The sequence below is a fragment of the Aulonocara stuartgranti genome (genome assembly GCF_965226115.1).
Source record: "Aulonocara stuartgranti genome assembly, chromosome: 7".
NCBI lineage: Eukaryota > Metazoa > Chordata > Actinopteri > Cichliformes > Cichlidae > Aulonocara > Aulonocara stuartgranti.
In genome coordinates this window covers 18978430-18998499 of record NC_138945.1, presented here as the reverse complement: position 1 = coordinate 18998499, position 20070 = coordinate 18978430, and the positions used below count along the sequence as shown (strand labels likewise).

Below are 20070 nucleotides of genomic sequence, written 5' to 3'. Positions count from 1 at the left end.
GAAAAATGGTTTCCTTTGACATCTGCTCCACTGCATTTTTTTGAGATTGAATTTGAATCTGAATTGACTGTATGGAAACATACTTCTGTGCTCAGTTAAAGTGCACTTTATATATAAGCTTTTAGAAAGGAAACCTTAAAAACGCGTTTTTCAAACTCGCCAAGCACGATTTTCATCGCTGTAAACGTAGAAACAGAGTTTATCGTGTATCAAAGGACAACTCTGTGCACAGCAATGCACAATTCATATATGCAGACGAGCACAGCCAGCATAACTGAAAGCATCCTTTCCAGAAGCCTGAACAAATTGTCTTAGAGAAAAGAAATGAGGTAAGATTGACAGGTGCAAAAAGGAAAAGACAGTAAAGTAAATAAACAAACCAGGCTAAGAAAGGAAGGCCGAGGCAGGGGGTGTAAGTGTGAAGACGGACACTGGTGTATGTTGACGTTGACAGGTCTTCAGGCCACCATAGGGCACACCACCTGCAACAGTAAGGGTGGTCTCTACTTAGGAGGTCATTGCGGAGGAGGAGATGGTTCCAGCACAGTTATAAATAAATAAATAAATAAATCAGAGAATAGACAGACACACTTTATGCAGGTAGTGACTATTATTAGAATAACCCTGAGGATCAGACATGATGTCTGTGTGTGTAAAGAATGAGTTGTGGTTTTCTTTATTTAAATTGTTTTTGAATTAGTCTCTTCTTTCTTAAATTCTTTTTGAGAGCTAAAATGAGTCAATATCAAAAAGCGAGATGCTGCTTATTTTTTACTACTCGACTATTTATCGATTTTTTTGAGGACAAAATATGTAAAACGTGTTATATAAATACTTTACTACAAGATGCTTTAACAACCAGAAGCCCACATTGTTGCCTGTTTTGCCAAAATGACCAAAAATACTGTTTTCCCTGATTTCTGCGTTTTCTCCCTCTTTTTCAATTAAAAGAAAACAAATGAGCACGGGCCTGATATAGACACACAGGGGCATTGAGCGGTGCAGGAAATGACCTGTTATTTCTAGTGTTTCTACGATTTCCTGCCGCAAGGGCTCAAATCCTCTCGATGGCTAAGGGTGAACTCTCAACACCTTGAGATGGAATTACTTCAGAGGGAAAAGGTGTCGCTTTGTGTGCGGTTTTTTCACCCTGTGGATGAATGGTAGCCTCTGTGATGTAGATGAATCCACCGAGAAAATGCATTGGATGAGAGTCTGGTTCTGTCAGTGTATGCTAAATGAATATACTTAGTCATTGTGCTGTATAAATGGTGTATCAGACTGCAACACTAACCAAATAATCTTTCTGTAGGGGCTGCCTGGACCTCCAGGGAAGCCAGGCGTGCTAGGCAAGAGGGGTCCTCGGGTAAGTGTCTTTGACCACCCCCTGACACCTCCAACCAGATCGAACACATTTTCATAAAAAACGATTCTGTCTGTTGTTGAGGGTTTTTTGTTTATTGTTTTTTTTTAAAATAAATGTAAATAAGTGTGTGTTTTATCCTACCTGTTGACCTAAACCTCAAAGGCAAAAAAGCCACAATAACCAAACAAGACGCAGTCATGAAAATAAAAGCCTTCCAAGTCCCTCCTATCAACCCAGCGCTCACACATATACTCACACACAAAGTCTTCCTATGCAGACAGATTGACCATATTCAGCATGGGGATGCGAGTGCTGACCTCCCACCCCTGAGCATAAACAGGAAAGCTTCTATAAAGACGGTCTTTGAAAAGGCTGCCTGTGCCACAGGATGCCTAATAAAAGCACTGTAAACAGACAAAGAACACATGGCTTCACTGGACTTTCTACTTCCGACTGAACTGTTGCAGCAGACTGCACCAACACTCCATAGGAATCCCATTCTGGGCTCATGAAAGACTTCTTTTTTCCAAGGAAGTTAAATAAATCTAGTCTTCTTACAGGAGCTCTCTTCCTCTGTTTCTCACTTACTGTCCCATAAAATGTAAGGATTCAGCCTGACATTTGTTTGTAACCACGACGGCAGCACGTTTGCATTGCCCAAACTGAACTATCATAACCCTTTAACGGATTGTAATAAAATGTGTTCCTCTTATCCAGCAGTACCCATAGAGGGAAACAACAGTAGAAGTTTTAACACATACTGTGTTGATTTACATAAAATGTACCACAAAAAAATCAGAATTCAGAGGAATTCTGACAATTTTGGTGTCAATTTTTTTCTCCTTTTGTTTTTGTCTGAAAAATTACATCACCCCCACCAATCAACAACTTGTTGTATCCTATCAGCACATTGCATTATCCCCTAATGTCAATTACCTCATTGATATTAGCGCTTAGCACAGTTGTGCCTGTGGTATCCCTTATGTTCTTGGTGTTAAACTGTTAATTACAAGGAAGGTACTGCAAACCTGCATTAAAAAAAAAAAGTCTGACATTTTATGCACTACACAGTGATTTCAGATATCCTTTATATTTTTATTTGTTGTTGTTTAAGTATAATATGTACTACGTGCTTATTCCTCCATGTCTGCAAGACCGTTAAGCTAAAGTCTCTGCGATCCCCAGCGCCACTACATATGTATGAAAAGCTCTTTGTCTGGCTCTAATTAAAGCTATTTAAGCCCAATCAGCACCTCCCGTTCTGTCTGTAGTACCAGTTTCACCACATTGGTCCCTCTTGTGGGATTTCTTATGATCCAAATCAAACTTACCTGGAATGAATCCTAAATAGGGTTTAAAAATCTAAGCAGAGAGCTGCGTGAAGCCAGTCAAGCCAAGCATGAGTCTGAGTGGAAATATGTTTTGCGCAAGAAAGCTGAAACTTTCCTCCAAATGTATTTTGGAAATTTACAAGGAGAGCTGTTAAAGCTTTTCCTAAGGAACACTTTCTCTATTTTGGACTCGTAAGCAATGAATGCGTAAGATAAATGCAAATAAACAGAAGGATAACTTTGATAACTGCAGTAGTTCAAGCAGGAAAAATGTGCTGCAGCATAATCCTTAATCACTGGTTGGATCCCAGGCTGGGCTGGACTTCTCAACTCTAACTTGCCCTTGATAAAGCTTTAGCATATGGCAGTGACCCCTTACCATCATCATAGCTTAGAAGTGACTTTTGTCAAACTCAATAAACTATCTCAGCAACAGCATCACGCTTATGTCAAGAGAGATGTTGAACTGCTGGTGGCATTCTCAGTGGAAGTGGTTGGTTTGCAAAGGGCAAGCAATGAAAAGAAGTCATTTTCAGTAAGGATGTATTTATAAATCCAGGGGTCAGTTGCAAACGCACTGCCAGTGTGATTTAGTTTAACCCACACACTTGGGCCCATAAGCGCTCACATGGGATTGTATGCGTGCTACAACACTAATCGCTCCGTGCAGCACAGACATACCGTATGTGGGTGAGTTTACAAACTGCCTATATAAAGAGTGAGACAGATTATGGCGCTTTCCTGTAAACAAAAGCATTTATCAAATTTAACTGCTGCTGCCATGTGTGTGTGCAAACATAGAAAGCCACACACACACATGCTAACATGCACTCCGCGCAAAGACATGCTATGCAAACTCTCCCCTCTTAGCCAGATGTATGTGTGGTTTCAATTTAGGAAGGGAAATTTACTTGTTGGTCACTTAAAAATTTGAATATATGGTGCAGATTGCTTAGTCTGCAGGGTCACAGGTAGGTTCTTTTGTTTGAAAGACTAGTTTCTGATAAAAGAGCTCTACCAGGTTTGACCTTCTGTAGCCTGGGATTACTGGAAGTCTGCATGATGACACACAGAGCACCATTGAGCCCAAGAAGAACCAACCATAAACCTTGACCTCTCATCCCACACATGAGAGTGCGAGATGCCATCTCTATGGCAACAGATGTGAGTACAGAGATCGTTGCTCAGTACCCATGAATAGTCGGGCCGAACTTTTTCGAGTGTATTTGAGGGTATATAATGACGACGATGGTAGGAGGGTGTGAGTGGAAATGTGGATGCATCGTCAGCGCACAGGCCTATATCTATCTGAAGCCTGTGTGTGTGCGTGTGTGTTTGTGTGTTCATCTGGAAACTGCTGGGTCAAAAGGGTCTTTGTGTGGGTGAAAATATCTCTGTCACCCATCTTTCCTCCTGCATTCCCTCCAAACCACTCCTCTGTCGCTAACCAAATTTCCCCTACCCTGCTTCACCTGTATGCATTCAGATCCCAGATCGGCATACGGAATAGAAACCTGGAAAACTTTAAAGAACTTTCAAATGAAAACATGTGCTCCTCTGTTGGGCTCTTTCGGTAACACCACGCAACAGATCAGCTTTTCAAGGGTCTTTATAATCCCTAGAGTAAACTGTGTGAACAGGTCTTTCCTCTGGAGCAACTTTGTAATGACCTCCGGGACTATAAAAATCACAGACCAATCCCCTTTTGGGCACTTTGTTTTGGCATAAAAACCACATCTAGGTTTCCATCTTAATTTCCAAACTCGTCATTCACATTATTAATTATTACTATTATTGTTTTAAATACCTAAATAATACTTTAGACTTTTACTCGTTATTTCCTTTTTCATATGCTAAAAATGTTGGCACAGAAGCAGTTCATTCATCCCCATCTGCTTCTGTTATTATAGCATTTGAGTGTAATTCACGTGGCATTAAGCTGCAAATTCCACTCTTTTTATCCAGCAGTGGCGAGGTCTGTTTTCAGACTTTTAACAAACAGTGAAATATCTTTAGGGGCAAAGGTTCGAGTGTCTGTGAATGCTTGGTGGAATCTTTAATTATGAGGACATCCAGCAGTTTCACATGCTCTCTTGATCTAATGTTAGTTAATCAGATACTGCCCCGTCTGCTCTCATTTGGCACAGCATCATACAGAATCTCTTTTATCTTTAATATGGTGGCTGTACATACATTTAAAGTCTCTTTTACGAGCTAGTGTTGAAAGTCAGAGTATGTTTACAGCACAGCCCATCAAAAGGCCTCATCTAAAATATTCTGCGTGTGAACGTGACTTTGGCAGTGATGTCACGTATCCAATTTTAAGTGCGTATGGTGCATGTGTTGGCTTCAAGTTGCACATATGTTGTTGGGCATTTTGGTATATTTAAGCATAGGTATTTATATACAATATGGTGGCATATGATGAAACATTAGAAGCTACCATTTGTTTAGATTTTCACCATTTTGTCTCCAAAGAACTGGAATAAATTACACAGAGCTAGCAGCACTATTACCGCAGGAACCATAGCAACGCCCTGTATTGCTGTTCAGAGGTTGGTGGCTTTTTATTTGATAGCCCTTAGCTTGTGTGTGCCCCACCCTGGTCTTCTCTAATTAGACACCTGTTGCGAGAGAGAAGGAGCAAGACGCGGAGGCGAGAGCACTGCAGCAAATGTTAGTGCCAGCCCATGCCTACTAGAGCACTGACCAACCTGTGGTAAGCCACAGGGTTAATTTTGAATCATGTAATTCAAACTTGTCTTGTTTGTGTAAGTTTATTTAGGGCACAACAGGGACCCTTAATGCTGTCTGGACAGACCAGCTCTCGAGGAATGCCAGCTGTATACAAAACCGAAAATGAAAAGGGAAGCATGTGGGAGGACAAGAGGCGAGGTCTTAACTTGAGAATGCTTGGAATGAGAGTATTTCAAAATCGTACTTTTTCTTATTTTCTTTCAGAGGCTTACTGCTACAATTGCATGTGCTCATCTGAAACATGGCCAAAAATTCAAATAATGAGTTCAGCGTATGTACAAATAATGCATGTAAGCCAAAAGCTCAGGCTTCAGACTGCTCTAAGTACTCAGTTTAGGGTTTTTTTTTTTTGTTGTTGTTTTTTTTACTCATGGCTCTCTGTATGAAATCCTTACTAAGGTCATCCCAAGCATAAGAGAAGCCCCATTTGTTTAATTCTTTTGTTTGTGAGGGGCAACCAATCAGAAGAACGTTGGCTTAAAGGCAGTAGAAGGGTTGTAAAACAGCTTGTTTCAGACGAAGGGCAGATGCACAAAGACCCAGTAAGACCTGAGGACTCTTTTGACCTGTGAATCATGCAAAGTAAATGGACTGGTTCTTCTATGGCACTTTTCTACTTGAGCTTTGAAAGCGCTTTATACAGCATGCCTCATTCACCCACATTTATACAAACATTTTTTATGCCTAAGTGCTTTCTATCTAACATTCACACTCTGATGAATGCATCAAAGAGTAACTTCAGTATCTTACCCAAGAATACTTTGGTAAGTAGGTTGGAGCATCCAGGGATTGAACCTTAGTAGATGACCCGCTCTACATCCTGAGCTACAGCAAACAAATCAATGCAAAGTTAAATTGAATAAAATCTTTGGTGGAAATTCCTGAGTGTTACTTAATAAGAACCTCGTGTCACCAAGATGCTGTGTTCACCCATCACAAACTCTTGGTCACTTTCATCAAACTGTCCCTTAATAGAAAGATCCGTTCCATCAAAGGCCTGCTGTATGCTGTCATGTCATGTCTGATTTAAATGACCTCCTCAGCATGTCCTGAAGTTCTCCAGAGGCCTGGTAATGAACTAATCATTGGTTCAGGTGTGTTGACCCAGGGTGAGATCTAAAACCTGCAGGACACCGACCCTCGAGGCTTGGAGTTTGACACCCCTGCCTTACATAATAACTTCCTGATTTGTTTTTAGCCACCTCAGTAAAACCTGCTGACCCAGCTCTTAAAGCAGTTTTTGCTCTTTTTCCACATTTTGACTCGATCAGCCCTGACCCAGGACAGAGCTAGGTCATGGACCCAAAAATGGCATACCATTTGGAGGGAAGGAGTGAGCATTATACAGCAAACTCAGAAGAAGAGAGGGGAAGACAAACAGCTATCTAAGTGACGGGGACATAGCAGCCTCACATGCTTTTTTTCTGCAGGCTGTTTTTCAAACCCAAGAAAAACTGGTGTGTTTTCACCCTCTGGCTTCCAACATCTTCTTTTAAACCTCCCTGTGGGGGTTACTGGACAGAGTGAGATGGTTTTACATTACAAATGTGCCGCCGCTGTAGATCTTGCTTTGTTTGAGCTCATTTCCTCACCAACAGTCGGTGCAGACAGAAATGCACACCAGTGATCGAATTCAAAATGTTATGAAATGAGATGATCTGTATTACTCATTAAGATCCCTGGAAAATGTGTGTTTGTTTGTGCGTGTGTGTGTGTTGGGGGGGGGTGCTTGTGGAGTCTGTGGCGAGTGGGGGCAGGAAAACCACATCCATATGGTAAAGCAGCTCCTGAGAGCCCCATTTTTTCCATAAGCATCTACCCCCAACAACAACGCCAAATACCTCATCAGCACACTCACACATACACACACAGTTGATTTATAGGAAAACAGGTTGAGGCTGAGCTTCTCCAGACAGTCTTTACCCCCCACCTTCATCCCTGGTCTCATTCACAGAAGCAAAGCCACAGTCTGCGTCAGCTCTTTTTTTATGCAAATGCCTGCTCTTGATCTTGATCACCTTTTGATTGTGTTTTACTTTTTCTCATTTCAACACAGGGCCCCCCTGGTCCACATGGAAACCCTGGGAGACCCGGTCCACCTGGATTCAAGGTACACATCTAGTCTAACCTTTGGTCCTGCGTGATCCAGCCATGTCGATTTTCCCATATGAAGTGGTTACACGATTGGGTTTGCCTATACTGCTATTTTACTATGATGTAATGTGAATCATAATCCCATGAGAACATGTTAGATTTACATTTTTCTATATCAGCTGGAAACCCCTACAAAGCAAAACGGTAATGGAGTTTGATGGCAGAAAAATAAAGGAAACTTCAGTTCACAGCAGGGCTGCAAGTACCTGGCAGCTGGAGTACAGAAGCTGTTTCACTTTAGCATGTGTGCTGAAGAGATCAATGTTAGGATTCCCATTTATACTTGAATTGTTCTGCAGACTTTTGCAAGCGACTGAGGTTTTTATGTTGAAAGGTCTTGAGGTCTTTAAGGAGAAAATATATAAATATATGTATATATAATATTTTCTGCATTCCTGATGTAATGGATTTATGCCTTTGCAAATACCCTTAACCTCTGACATTGTGTGCTTACATGGTAGAGTGAGGGCCTGCACCTAAAGTGCATTATGAAAAAAAATGGAAACTTTTCCAAACCTTCAAGCTATTATCATACCCTATTATTTATTGATTGCACTCAGATTTGTTGCTTTCCAGCTGAGAGGTAGATTGGAAGGGCGATTTCTCTGCAGTGTAAGAAAGGCTGCTGGCTGCTGGTTAGCATGCTTAATAACAACACTGGAAACATAAGCAAACTGTTTAAAGAACCTCTAAGTCTCATGAGTTACAGATAAGGTCAGGCATACGCAAACACGATGGAATGATCAGCAGCAAAGGTTTAATGAGAACTTTGGTATATTGTGAGACAGACTGGTGTGGGCCAAGCTTCTTCTTCCTGGCAAGTGTGTTGAAAGAAAGATTATGGAGTGTTTGATGTCTCGGGGTGCACCACAATCTTCGTTCTTTCATCATTAATAAACGAGACAGAGTTGTAAATGGCAGGGGTCCGAAGGGGAAAGAGAGGGAGTCAGCACTCAGTGTAATTTCCGATCCGTGGCTTTGATGTGCTGAAACCCCATTATTGTTACCTGCTGACAATGAAGCTTGGTGTGTGTGTGTGTGTGTGTGTGTGTGTGTGTGTGTGTGTGTGTGTGTGTGTGTGTGTGTGTGTGTGTGTGTGTGTGGAGGCCACTAAGTAGAGCATGTGTGTTACTAAATTTCTCACACTACAAAGACGTTACTTGTTATCTTTAAGTATGTGATATAAAGAGGGACCCCTTTATGTCCTTTAAGTCTTCCACAAAAAGAAAATATGTTCATATTTTATTCATGTGATAAATATGATTGACTTCACCGTGTGAGTTTGGTGAATTGTTTGTTTCTCCCAGGGGAACAAAGGTGACCCTGGAATCTCACCTGGACCAGCACCCAAAGGAGAGAAGGTATAATATCCTCCCTATACTTATTTTCCCCATTAATTTGTAATGATGTCCTGGGTGGCTCTAAGCGCATTTCTGATTGCTGTGTGTGTGACCTCACTTTCCTCCACACTTGGCCTTTAAACATTCCCACTTTGTATTCCAGGGAGACTCGGGGATCATTGGCCCAGTTGGAATGATTGGCCAGCCAGGTCGAAAGGTAAGACTTGAACTGCTAATGTCCTTCCAGAGCTTCTCAAAACCCTTTCATCAAGTTTACTCTCAGTAAACTGAAGTGAATTGTTCTTAAACGCCTATTTACCAACTAAAAGGCGAGCAAGGCGTTTGCATCTGCAAACTATGAGGCGAGGCTCGAGGCAATGCATGAGTCACAATGTGTATTGGTAATGTGTCTGTGTGTGGTGTTGTTTGTGTATAACCTGCTCATCTTTGTAAAAGTATCTCTACTCATCTTCTGCTTCCCAATTCTCTCCATTTTTGTTTTTCCTTTTTGTGCTCGCCAGTTTGTTTAGTGGATCCTGCAGAGATCTGGCAGGAAGGCTGCCACAGGAGATAAAGGGGTCAGACTTTTTTTCAAAGGGGAAAAGAGAATGGGAATCATGCACTCAGTCGTCAAATTGCTAGTGTCTTAAATCTTACTTAAGGCACGGCTTGAGTGATTCATAAGTCCAAGGAAGTAAAATGTAGGGCAGACCTTCTGGTAGACAGAAGTGTAACAAGCACAGACTGAGATTAAGACCAAGTTGAATGTCTGGGTTGTGTATGCGTCTCTGTGGGCATGAATGCATCCCTGTGTGCTTATCTTTGTGAGCGCGTGTGTTACTACTTGTTAATACTTGTTCCCTGAGGGCGCGTCAGCAGTTGAAGTTTAAGTGAACGAATTTTGGCTCAGTACATGTGGAAAAGATACAAACAATCAGCCAAATGCAATGTGTCAGAATTAAATGTGGTTTCTTGGTTAGTGGTTAGAGAAAGGATGCAACCCATTCCCATTCCCTAGATTCATATTTTAACTCTAGGGGAACCACCTTTAACATCATTTTCCAATATACAGGGTTACATTTTAGCATTGCCAATGTGAGAAGAACAGAAAATTTAGGGTCCGAATTTAAAAGTAGGTTGGGTGGTGAATGACTGGGGCTCCTTTACGTTCACTCTCTATTTTTGACTTGCAGTTACATTCAAACAACTAAACTCTGTGGTTAGATTCAGGGGGAAAGTTAGGGTTGTCGTGTTGAACACACACTAAGAGCCCCATTTTTCCCATCTGCGTCAGGTTTCCTTCGATACCGTGGTTACGCATCCTTGGTTAACATAGTTACCCATTCTGTAACAGTGACTACGTCAGTGGACTGCTTTTTCCCCTTAATCAGCGTTTTAAACTCTACTCCACTGAAAAGTTGCAAAACGATGTAAAAATTGCCCAGGTTATTACAGTGTAATATGCTAGGTACCTGATCAAGTGTCGCTTTGTAATGACTTAGGAGTGAGGGCAGATTGAGGAACAAAACTTTGGCTGTAAAGACTTTAACTTGTAAACAATGTAAACTTAGTTATGAAGTCATATAACACAGTGAATAAACTACGAAAGCTAGAATAAAGGAGTGGAGCCTGACCCACAGTTTCATATAGTAGTGCCAAGTAAACTCCAGCTGATGGCAGTTAATTAAATTGAATACCTCTGAAATATGACAGATATAAACAAAGACCGCATGTGAGCCAGAAAAATGTTGGGAACCACTTCAGTTTAATCTTTGTGCTCGCTTCCAGTCAGCATCAAAATAGTTCCTTTCACCCTTTTTCCAAGTAAACTGTTGCAAACATATGTCTAATAAATGAAAAGAAGATCCTATTAAAAGCTTCCAATCACATCATGCATCAAATGCAGCTGAGCCGTGCACATGTCTTAAACAAATTAGGTCAGTAATTGAATAGTGCAGGTTGACTGTATGCCTTTCAGACTAGGTGTAAAGCACTTCTGGCTGTATTTACTTTCTTCCCAGAGCCACAGTGCTCTGTAACACAGTGTCAGACTTCAGCCGGATGGCTACCTCGGGCTCAACATATGGCTTTTGTTAGGTGTCTGCTTTTCTGTGTGTGTTGTGTGTGTGTGTGTCTTAGTCCATTTGTATGTCGCTGCCTCTCTCTTTCACACACACTCAGCCAGAATGGAAACAAAAAAAATGTAAGTCTGGTGAAAAACATTCACAGATTCCTTTAAAACTAGCAATTTGAAGATTTATCAAGAAGTTAGTGCCTTTTAACTTGGCCAAGGGTGACTACACAGATTAGGTCAGATTATTTAAGACAGTGATTTGTTTGTTAGCATAAATGTAAGATCACTTTAAAGTATGCACTGTATACTTACTTTTTTACCCTCGACAGCATTTTCCGCTTATCTGCATGCAGTCCAGAGGTGGAGCAAACTGCTTTAATAAAACCCAAGGGCACATTATAGCTCGAATTATCAGAATGACATCATAGACTCTTCACTAGGGGAGCGTAACCATAGCAACTTCATACACACACACACACACACACACACACACACACACACACACACACACACACACACATACACAGAGACTGACATCACCAAAGCATGCCTCAGGTATTGGTCAATGAACCACAGACAACTTGACTATAAAGGAAACTTGTTAAAGTAAGCACAAGGAGGCAACTTCCTTTCTGTACACAAACACAAAGAAGCTCATTAACCTGCTTCCATCCTGCAGTAAACAAAGCACAATAACTTGTTGTAGTTATCGGCTATCCACTGTAGCAGCAGTTTCCTTAAATGAATCTCCATCCTTAATGCAACACTGTGACAGGCGTGTGAGTCAGTCTCCAAAGGATACTCCTCAAACAGGCCTTGTTCTGTTCATTTTCAAGGTGGAAAGTCCCAGACGCGTTTCGCCCTGATGTAGATCTCTCCATTTCCACAGAAGCCAGATGAATACAAAGAGAATGCAATATTTGAAAACAAATAACAACATTTATGGGCATTGGATTTCCCTCGTAGGCCACCCTGAAACACCTTCGTATTGCTCTTGTGTTTCTAGCTGTTTAACTTTCTCTGTCATCGTTTGCTTGTTTTTCTGTGGTTTAGGAAAACAGGACAACAGCAACTTTTCCTCTCTTCTCCTCTGTATTTTTGCCCTCCACTTTCTCTGTCTCACACACAAACACGCACGAATATCCAGCCTCTAATTCATCCTTAGCCGTGATGTTTCGACCGGGAATTCTGGAATTTGGCTTCTGGGTTTTTGGGGGGTTTTTTTCCGTGGAAACTTTAATGGAGGAAACAGTGGTACTTTAAATGTGTGATACTAGAGTGTGATTTTACACTGTCAGACAAGCCAAATATGTTCCGCTCTGTACAACATTTGTTCTAGCAGGCAGGCTCTGAATGGTTTTTCAGTATGGCGAGGCAGGGTCAGGGATAGGGGACATACACAGGGCCAAACCTCAACTACAAATCCACAGTACAAGCCACGCATCTCACCTTACTGCCTGCATGCCCTGTGTCCCATCCCAGGACTAGGTGATCCGTCTCTCCTCACTTTCTGCCTGTCTCTTAAAGTGTCCATACTTTTTTCACCTGAAAGTCGAGACATACCGTCGAGCAGAGCAATATCTATTTGCTGGGCCTTCATGTCATATGAAGCTATTTAAAACTATGTTTCTTATTGACATTGTTTGCATTGACAGCCTATAGGGATGTAAGGAACGATATATGAGGATTCTAAATTCACATTACTTTGTTAGGACTTGTTATGTACATTACAGTAACTGGTTAAAACCATTTAACACAACAGTTTGAATATATGCACAATGAAATAGCAAAAACCTGCACTTTCCACTTCTTTTCCACATCTTAAAGTTTTCTGTTAATGACTGTAGGACAATAAAGGATTTATGTCCTGTGGGTGATGTAGGTGTCATCACACAAACCATGTATCTTGAACATAGCTGTAATGGGTATGTTAATCAGCACTGTCTTCGTTGCTGTTAGCAACTGAATCGTCTGAAAATGTTCATAATTTGCCAGAGATTGTGCAAACTTTTAAAGACTACGAGAGCATATCCAGACAGCTGGAAAGTAATCCATAAACACTCTTGTCGACTCAGTGGTTATGCAACATTGTGGGAAAATGTGACTGTCTTGAGACACTTTGTGGTGTTTATAAAAAGTCTCTATACTTGTGCTTTTCACATACGTGTTATCCAAATATGTGATTGTTTTACAGCAAGCAAAGTTTGGATACTCTGATGTTTTTCAGTTTTATACAATAAAATCCTTTTCAATGAATTCCAAAAGGAGAAGTAGCCTATAATTAAAAGGTAGAATCATATACTGTATTTCACTCCCAGTTCCAGACAGTGTATTAATCATCCTCGTTTCCTTTATTTGTGCATGGCAGTTTGTTGTATGACATTAATCTGCCTGGAGTCCCGTTCCAAACCAAACTCTCTCCATTAAGCTCCTGCTCACTGTTCAAACTAACAAATGCTCCACATGCTCATCATCATCATAATTATGAGAGAATTCAAATCAACCATCATTTTCTTTGCGTGTTTTACAACAAATCACTTCTCTGTTCTCTGGTAGCAGTAACAGTGATACTGCATGCAAGGAAACATTGTGCTGAAATTGCTGTGCAGACAGGGATGAGATGAGGAATCTTTTTCCACTGGCTAAATTTCAGCCAAATTGTCCAGTTCCTTCGCACAGTTGTTTGTTTTTTGTCTGTCCCTGCGTGGAGCGTTTATGTTCTCCTGTACATTCAATGTATACATGGAGCCAGACGATTACGCCGAGCAATCATGTGGCTCCATTCTGTAGGGTTTGAAGAGATGAAAGCAGAGATTAATAAGGAGAGTCGTATATTTCTGCTACCAGGGTGCTGCACAGTTCAGTCAGATACGCATTGTTTGTGGAGTACAGTTGTTAAGCACACGTGAGGTTGGCACTCATTTGAACACCCACAATGTGGGTACAGCAAGTCAAAGGAATGACATGTCATCAGCAGACACGATGTGTCTTTTATTTTCTCTCTGCCAAAATGCGCTTAGCGTTCCCCCGGGGCACTCCTAGACTTAGCTGGGTGGAGGGTTTGTGCTTATAGAGTGCTACCGGGAGGCTGCTGTAAATGAAAAGCATTTTGGTGGGTTTATCTGATTGAACACACATGCTTGTTAAACAAGTGGCATTGTAAACACCGGCAGCCTGGCGGGAATGGCCACTCTCATTAGCAAGCTCATAATGAGTGAGATAAGGATCTAAGATGGTCTAGCTGAGGTTGAGAGGCTATGGTTAATACACAGGAACCACGGCATCTGTGCATGTGTGTGTTTGTGGTTAGTGGACCTCACAGTACACCATGGGAACATAAGCCACTACACATGTTTGTACTACAAGTAAGCCATGTAATAAGATGGAGGGTATATTGTGCATAAGGTGCATGTATCTTCGTGTGTGATTGTGCATGTGCCCATCTGTGCGAATGTGCACACATTTGTGAACCTGTATATGTGTTTCCAAGCTTGAGAGAGGGTTTAGGTCACCGCTTCTTCAGAGAATATATGTTAGCGAAGAAGTGCATAGAAAACAGAAATTTATTTTAAGTAGTAATTAAAAGCCAGTGGTTGTGTCTCAGTATAAACAGACCATATATTTGGACACATGTAGGTAATCATCAGAAAAACACAAATGTTTACCAGCTGACCACCGTCATAATATTGCACTTTATAATTGGGAAGTTTTCAGACATGTGCAGCATGTGTCTCTGAGTCCATCTGTTCTCTTTAGTGATAATACTTTTGCAAAATAAGAAAACCCACAAAAATTCAAGCTTGTGTCACTGTGTCTGTCAGCACCTGCTAACATCTCTACTTGTTTATTTGTGTTACTCATGTATTTTCCTCTCAGCCAAAGGCATCTCCTCCTAGTGGTCTTTTGATGATGTGCACCAGATGATGTGAGGTGAACGTTTTCCAACACAACACAGGGCTTATATGTGTGTTAGACACAGATGAAAGCAGACTTTAAAAAAAACATAGATCTGCAATGACAATTACAAAAGGTTTACTAGAAAACAACTCTTTGCTGACACAGTTGCTGGAACTATTAAAGCGCAGGAGGTGGTGTTTAAAATGCTGGGAACGGCAGTTTAAAGTGCTGCTGCGTAGTGGACCGACGAGAGCGATCGTGTAACGTAATGAGTAGAGGGATGCTGCGTCCTCTTCTCCTGCTGCAGTCAGTTGACAGAGCAGTGGATAGTTTACAGGAACTCTGGGAGCCTTGGCTTGGAACGCTGAAGCTGTGGTTTAGGAAAACGGGACAACAGGAGTCTTTCCTTTCTTCGGCCGTCTGTTTTTACTTTGTTTTTTTCCCCTCTCTTTCCTTTTTTTTAAATCTCTCTCTCTCTCTTGCTCCCTCACTCTATCAAACTGTGGTCTGGGAAGGCATGTCTTCCTACCTTTGATTTAGTTTTTTTTCTTTTTCCTCCAGTCTTTGTCGGGGGTCTGTGGTGCTGGAGTCAGCAAAAACTGCAGGAAAGCACTATGTCAGGCTGTCTTCTGTGTTGCAGTCTGGCCTGCTGCAGGGGGAGGGCCTTGCTATCTGACTTAAACAGGAAGGCATTTATATCCTCAACATGCCATGATTTTGGCAATAGTCTTCTGAAGACCCTGCGAACACAGCCAGTGGAAAGTCTGATCCATTAACAGAAGGGCAGATTGATACCTCACCGCATATGGCACCAAATTTGTCTGTTGGTGCTGTTCGCGTTACCACTTCACTCCACCTGTCATTCCCACACATGCTCCTGTGTTTGTCAGGCTTTTTCCTCAACTGTGAATCATTTCAGACTTTCCCACCTCTTTTTTTTCTGTTATTATTTTATACTCACTTATCATGTGATATTTTGGTTTCTTTAGGGACAGAAAGGTTTCCCTGGCCAACCCGGACTCCCTGGAGACCCTGTAAGTATTTTCACAGGTGTTCTTTTTTACTTCTGCAACAGCCACCCTCAGAGAAAAACCCATGTTCATTTCTATATCTTGTATATTCTCATTATATATTTTGCTTCTTTAACCTTAAATCTCCCCAGATGAACTCTTTTCTTTTAGGCACTTCTCTCTACCTCATGCACATCACATTATCTGCAATGCCATGCCTTCATTAGTGTCCACGTATGTCATTCACGTCCACCTCACTCAAGTCTAAACCCTTGCTCTCGCTTCATTCTTCAAAATTGAAACTCAGTCGTCATTCACTCCAGGTGTTCAACCTTTCACTCTGTGTGTATGTGTGCGCGCACCGAGGATGCCAGCTGGGCAGCCAGATTAGATTAGCCTGTTATAAAGCACTGGTGAGGACAGACATCTGGCCAAAGCACTGTGTTAAAGCGATGCACTCCATGATATCAGAACGTGATGCCAAAGAGAGGAAAAAATAGAGGGAAAAGAAACAGGGACAAGCCAAGTAGGCCAACAGTGACACACTCAGTGGCTGCTACTCCGCAGTCCTGGAGAAAGTTTCCCTTTGTGTGTGTCTATTCTGCTCCGGGCTTGTCGTTCAACCGTCACACTGTCTTACAGCATGTCACACTATGACATGCTATGCTATTTTCTAGCAGGCCTTTATTCTTTGTCATATTTCCCAGGTCATTTATCTGTTTGACTTTCCTTAATCTGTGGGAATCCATTCAATGAAGTCTTTTATTCACTGCTAAGTGACGGAAGACATGACTCTGGCTGTTTAGTCCAGCCCAACACTATTTTTAAGCATGGAGCATCCAGCCTTGCGTCCAAAGTTATTTCCAATTAGGCAAGGTCATGCTACTGTTTGCATTAAAGAAAGATCTTAGTCATGAAAAGAGAAGTGGAAATTTCTCCTCACTGTCACAGCCGTGCTCAGGATGACGTCATCAGTTTGGGGAGTTCCTGCTCTAGTCATTGTAGAGAAGGTACTTTTTACTAATATGCCCTCCCACTCGATTCATCCTCAAGCGCCCCCCTGTTTCCCACATAGCTGGTTCCTTTTGATGACGATCACAGTGTAAATCACCATACTGTTGTGTGCAGTAACACAGTGTCTTGATGACACTGTGTTACTGTAATGCACCACAGGCTGTATTCAGAGCCTAAACCTACAGCTGGTCAGTTAAAGGCCCAAATGTCACAAAGCCAAATTCATGGCGTGTTTTAACTGGCAGCATCATACACATTTATCCAAGAGAGGGAATGGCAAGGAAAGTAAGACACAAACGCTTGTCCTCTGCAAATTTTAAACACAACCTGCTTCTGTGCACATGTCTTATGCCTTCTGACAGTGACATATATAGTACATGCATGCAAACCAAACTGCTAATTAGGGTCTATGGTCTGGAACACATCTGAAAAGTGAGGAGTGAAAGAAAAAAAAAGAAGCTTTTCATGGTAATCAGTGGGAACAATTCAGTGGGGTGGAATGTCACCAAGTTCATCTACACAAGTACTCTACTTAAGTACCAATTTGAGGTGCATATACTTTTCTAGAGTGTTTATTTCCTTGCCATTTTAACATAATAATAAAATATGATCTTTTAAATCAAAACAATTCTAAAAAAAAAAAAACGCAGCCGAAGGTTTTTTCCTGTTAAAAGGGAGTTTTTCCTTCCTACTGCCACCAACTGTTTGCTCATGGGGGGCAGCTGATTGTTAGCGTTTTCTCTGTACTACTTTAGGGTCTTTACCGTTGAACATAAAACAGCTTGAAGTGATTTCTGTTTTGATTTGACGCTATATGTATAAATAAATAAATAAATAAATAAATGACATTAAATTTAATTAATAAAAAGAACATATTGGAGACATATAGTTATTATACTTATCAATCACTGTATTTCATCCCATCTGCGTTGTCTACCTCACTGAAACCATTCACTGCTATGAATGGCCTGCTTGTGTGTGTTTGTGTTGCTGCAATTTTGATTGCCCACCCTACCGCTCTCTCCCTCTCCTCCACCTTCTTATTTGTCTCTCTCTTCCCCGCAGGGTGAGCAAGGTCCAGTCGGGAGCCCAGGTGCCAAAGGTTATCCTGGCAGGCAGGTGCAGTAAATCCTCTCCTGTGACTGGTACAGTTGTAGTCAGGGCCGTAGTAAGGGCAGAGGGCCAAGAGGGATTAGGTTATGCTAAGCAGATGGCCTGGAGGAAAAAAACATATTTGGGTAAATACTAAACAGAAGAAAATGAAAAATAAATGCCTCAGAAATTAACATAGAGATCCACTTCAGTATTTAAGCCATAGCTGCTATACAGAAATGTATGGCAGTGTATTTTTGTACAGAAGTATTTATTATTGTGTCCTGTCACCTTTCCCCATTGGGGAGGTTTCTGTTATTTTTATAATAAACCTTACCAATTATAATATTAGGATGTATCTCTGTTGCATTGCTTTTTAAAATATTCCATTCTAAAGTTAAACCTGTAGACTTTGGTATAACCCAAATGAAGTACTTCAGGCACAGCTTCAAGTGCAGGGCTGCTAAATTAAATTCCTCTTTTTGATTTTCAGGGTTTACCTGGGCCTATAGGACCGATGGGGCCTAAAGGCGTTCGGGTAAGGAGTCAACTTTCTGCTCTACAAATGTGCTGCTCAAGCTTAGATCTGTCTAAATGACCAGTATTGATGTTTTGACAGGATCACTGAATATGCTTACTCGTCTCATGACATTTATTTAAAAAAAAATGCACAAAGAAGTTGCTAAATTAAGGGCCTGCTCACAAGCATTAGCATTTTGTGCTAGAAAGCTGTTGTTGGATGAGCACTTACTTGAATGCAACACCAGCCAAATGCTAGTATGTATGAAAGCATGCATGGCAGCAGTTGCACCAGCATCCAACACCGCACACATAAATAAACACACACTCAACTCACTGTTAATAGCGTGCTAAACTTAGGAGCCTTGTAATACAAACATTGTGTTACTGTATACAGACTCTTATTCAAAGACTGGCTGTTGATAAGCCTCCTCATGCAAACCAACACCCTTTAGGCACACAAACAAAAAAACAGACGCGGGTGACACAAACTGATTTTTATGTTGCATTTCAATAAAGGTTCTTTATCAGTTTCCCTTGGCTGCTCCGAAGCCTTCCCCTGCCCCCACTGGCTGGAATTTCCTGTTTAAGCTCAGTTTGAGGCCCTGCTGTCTTAAGGAGGCCTTCTAGTCCCCCTTTTGCTCACTGCACTACCTTTCTCTGTTTTCTGCTCTCTTTCCCTTGCTGACCACTACGTATTGTGTAAACTCATCTGACGCCTTGCTTCTAACTAGCACCTGAACTGTTCCTCCAGCGTTCAACTGTGGTGTTTCTGCTTGTTGTCGTCTGTGTGTGTCTCCACCATACTGACAGCCCAGTGTGATGTCCTGGCTATCTTCAGAGATCCCTGGCGTGAGGGTATGTGCCCTTGGACTACATCGTGGAAGCCAGCACCATGCAGTCCATGGGCATATACACTTGCCTCATGGCTTGGTTCTTCATGCAAGCCAACCCAGTCCGTGGTGGACCATCATCCACTGAAAACCAGCCCCAGAGCCATTAGGGTTTTTTTTCCTACTGCTTTTATACTATCCAAATACTCATCCATATTCCTCCTGTCTCCTCTTCTCTCCTTCAGGGTTTCATTGGAATCCCAGGCCTTTTTGGCCTGCCCGGTCCTGATGGCGAAAGAGTGAGTCCTTTTCAAATGTATATTTCTCTCAAGCAATCGGTAACTCAGAAAATGTACACAGACCAGCCGAATCCAGCTAAAGGGCCTGTGAAAGGACAGCATTTCTTCTTCAGCATTTTGTACATTCAGCTGTCTTGTTGTTATAACACGAGAAGCAGTCCCCAGCTGTCCGAGATGCTGCTGTATAAAGCTGTGTGGGAGTGTTGATGACTCATAATAAAAGCCGCTCTTTTAAGGCCTTTGAACTGCCTGAACTCACTAAGGCCTCTTACTTCTGTACAGCCATTTGCCTACTTATGACACGGTCCAGAAGGTTGCATCAGCACAGGATAGGCTGTAATCACAACTTGTACCATCTGTAGCCAGAAAGATACACATAAAGCA

At 41.6% G+C, this 20070-nt stretch overlaps 1 protein-coding gene across 1 annotated transcript in view; it reads left to right on the top strand.

The window, feature by feature from the left end:
* The window catches only part of col27a1a (collagen, type XXVII, alpha 1a), a 66053-nt gene that overhangs the window by 12517 nt on the left and 33466 nt on the right, over positions 1–20070 (top strand). Inside the window, exons 4-11 of the mRNA XM_082538718.1 lie at positions 1313–1366; positions 7511–7564; positions 8916–8969; positions 9112–9165; positions 15909–15953; positions 18009–18062; positions 18529–18573; positions 19633–19686. Coding sequence (XP_082394844.1) covers positions 1313–1366; positions 7511–7564; positions 8916–8969; positions 9112–9165; positions 15909–15953; positions 18009–18062; positions 18529–18573; positions 19633–19686 — 414 coding nt within the window. The remainder of the gene's footprint in view (positions 1–1312; positions 1367–7510; positions 7565–8915; positions 8970–9111; positions 9166–15908; positions 15954–18008; positions 18063–18528; positions 18574–19632; positions 19687–20070) is intronic.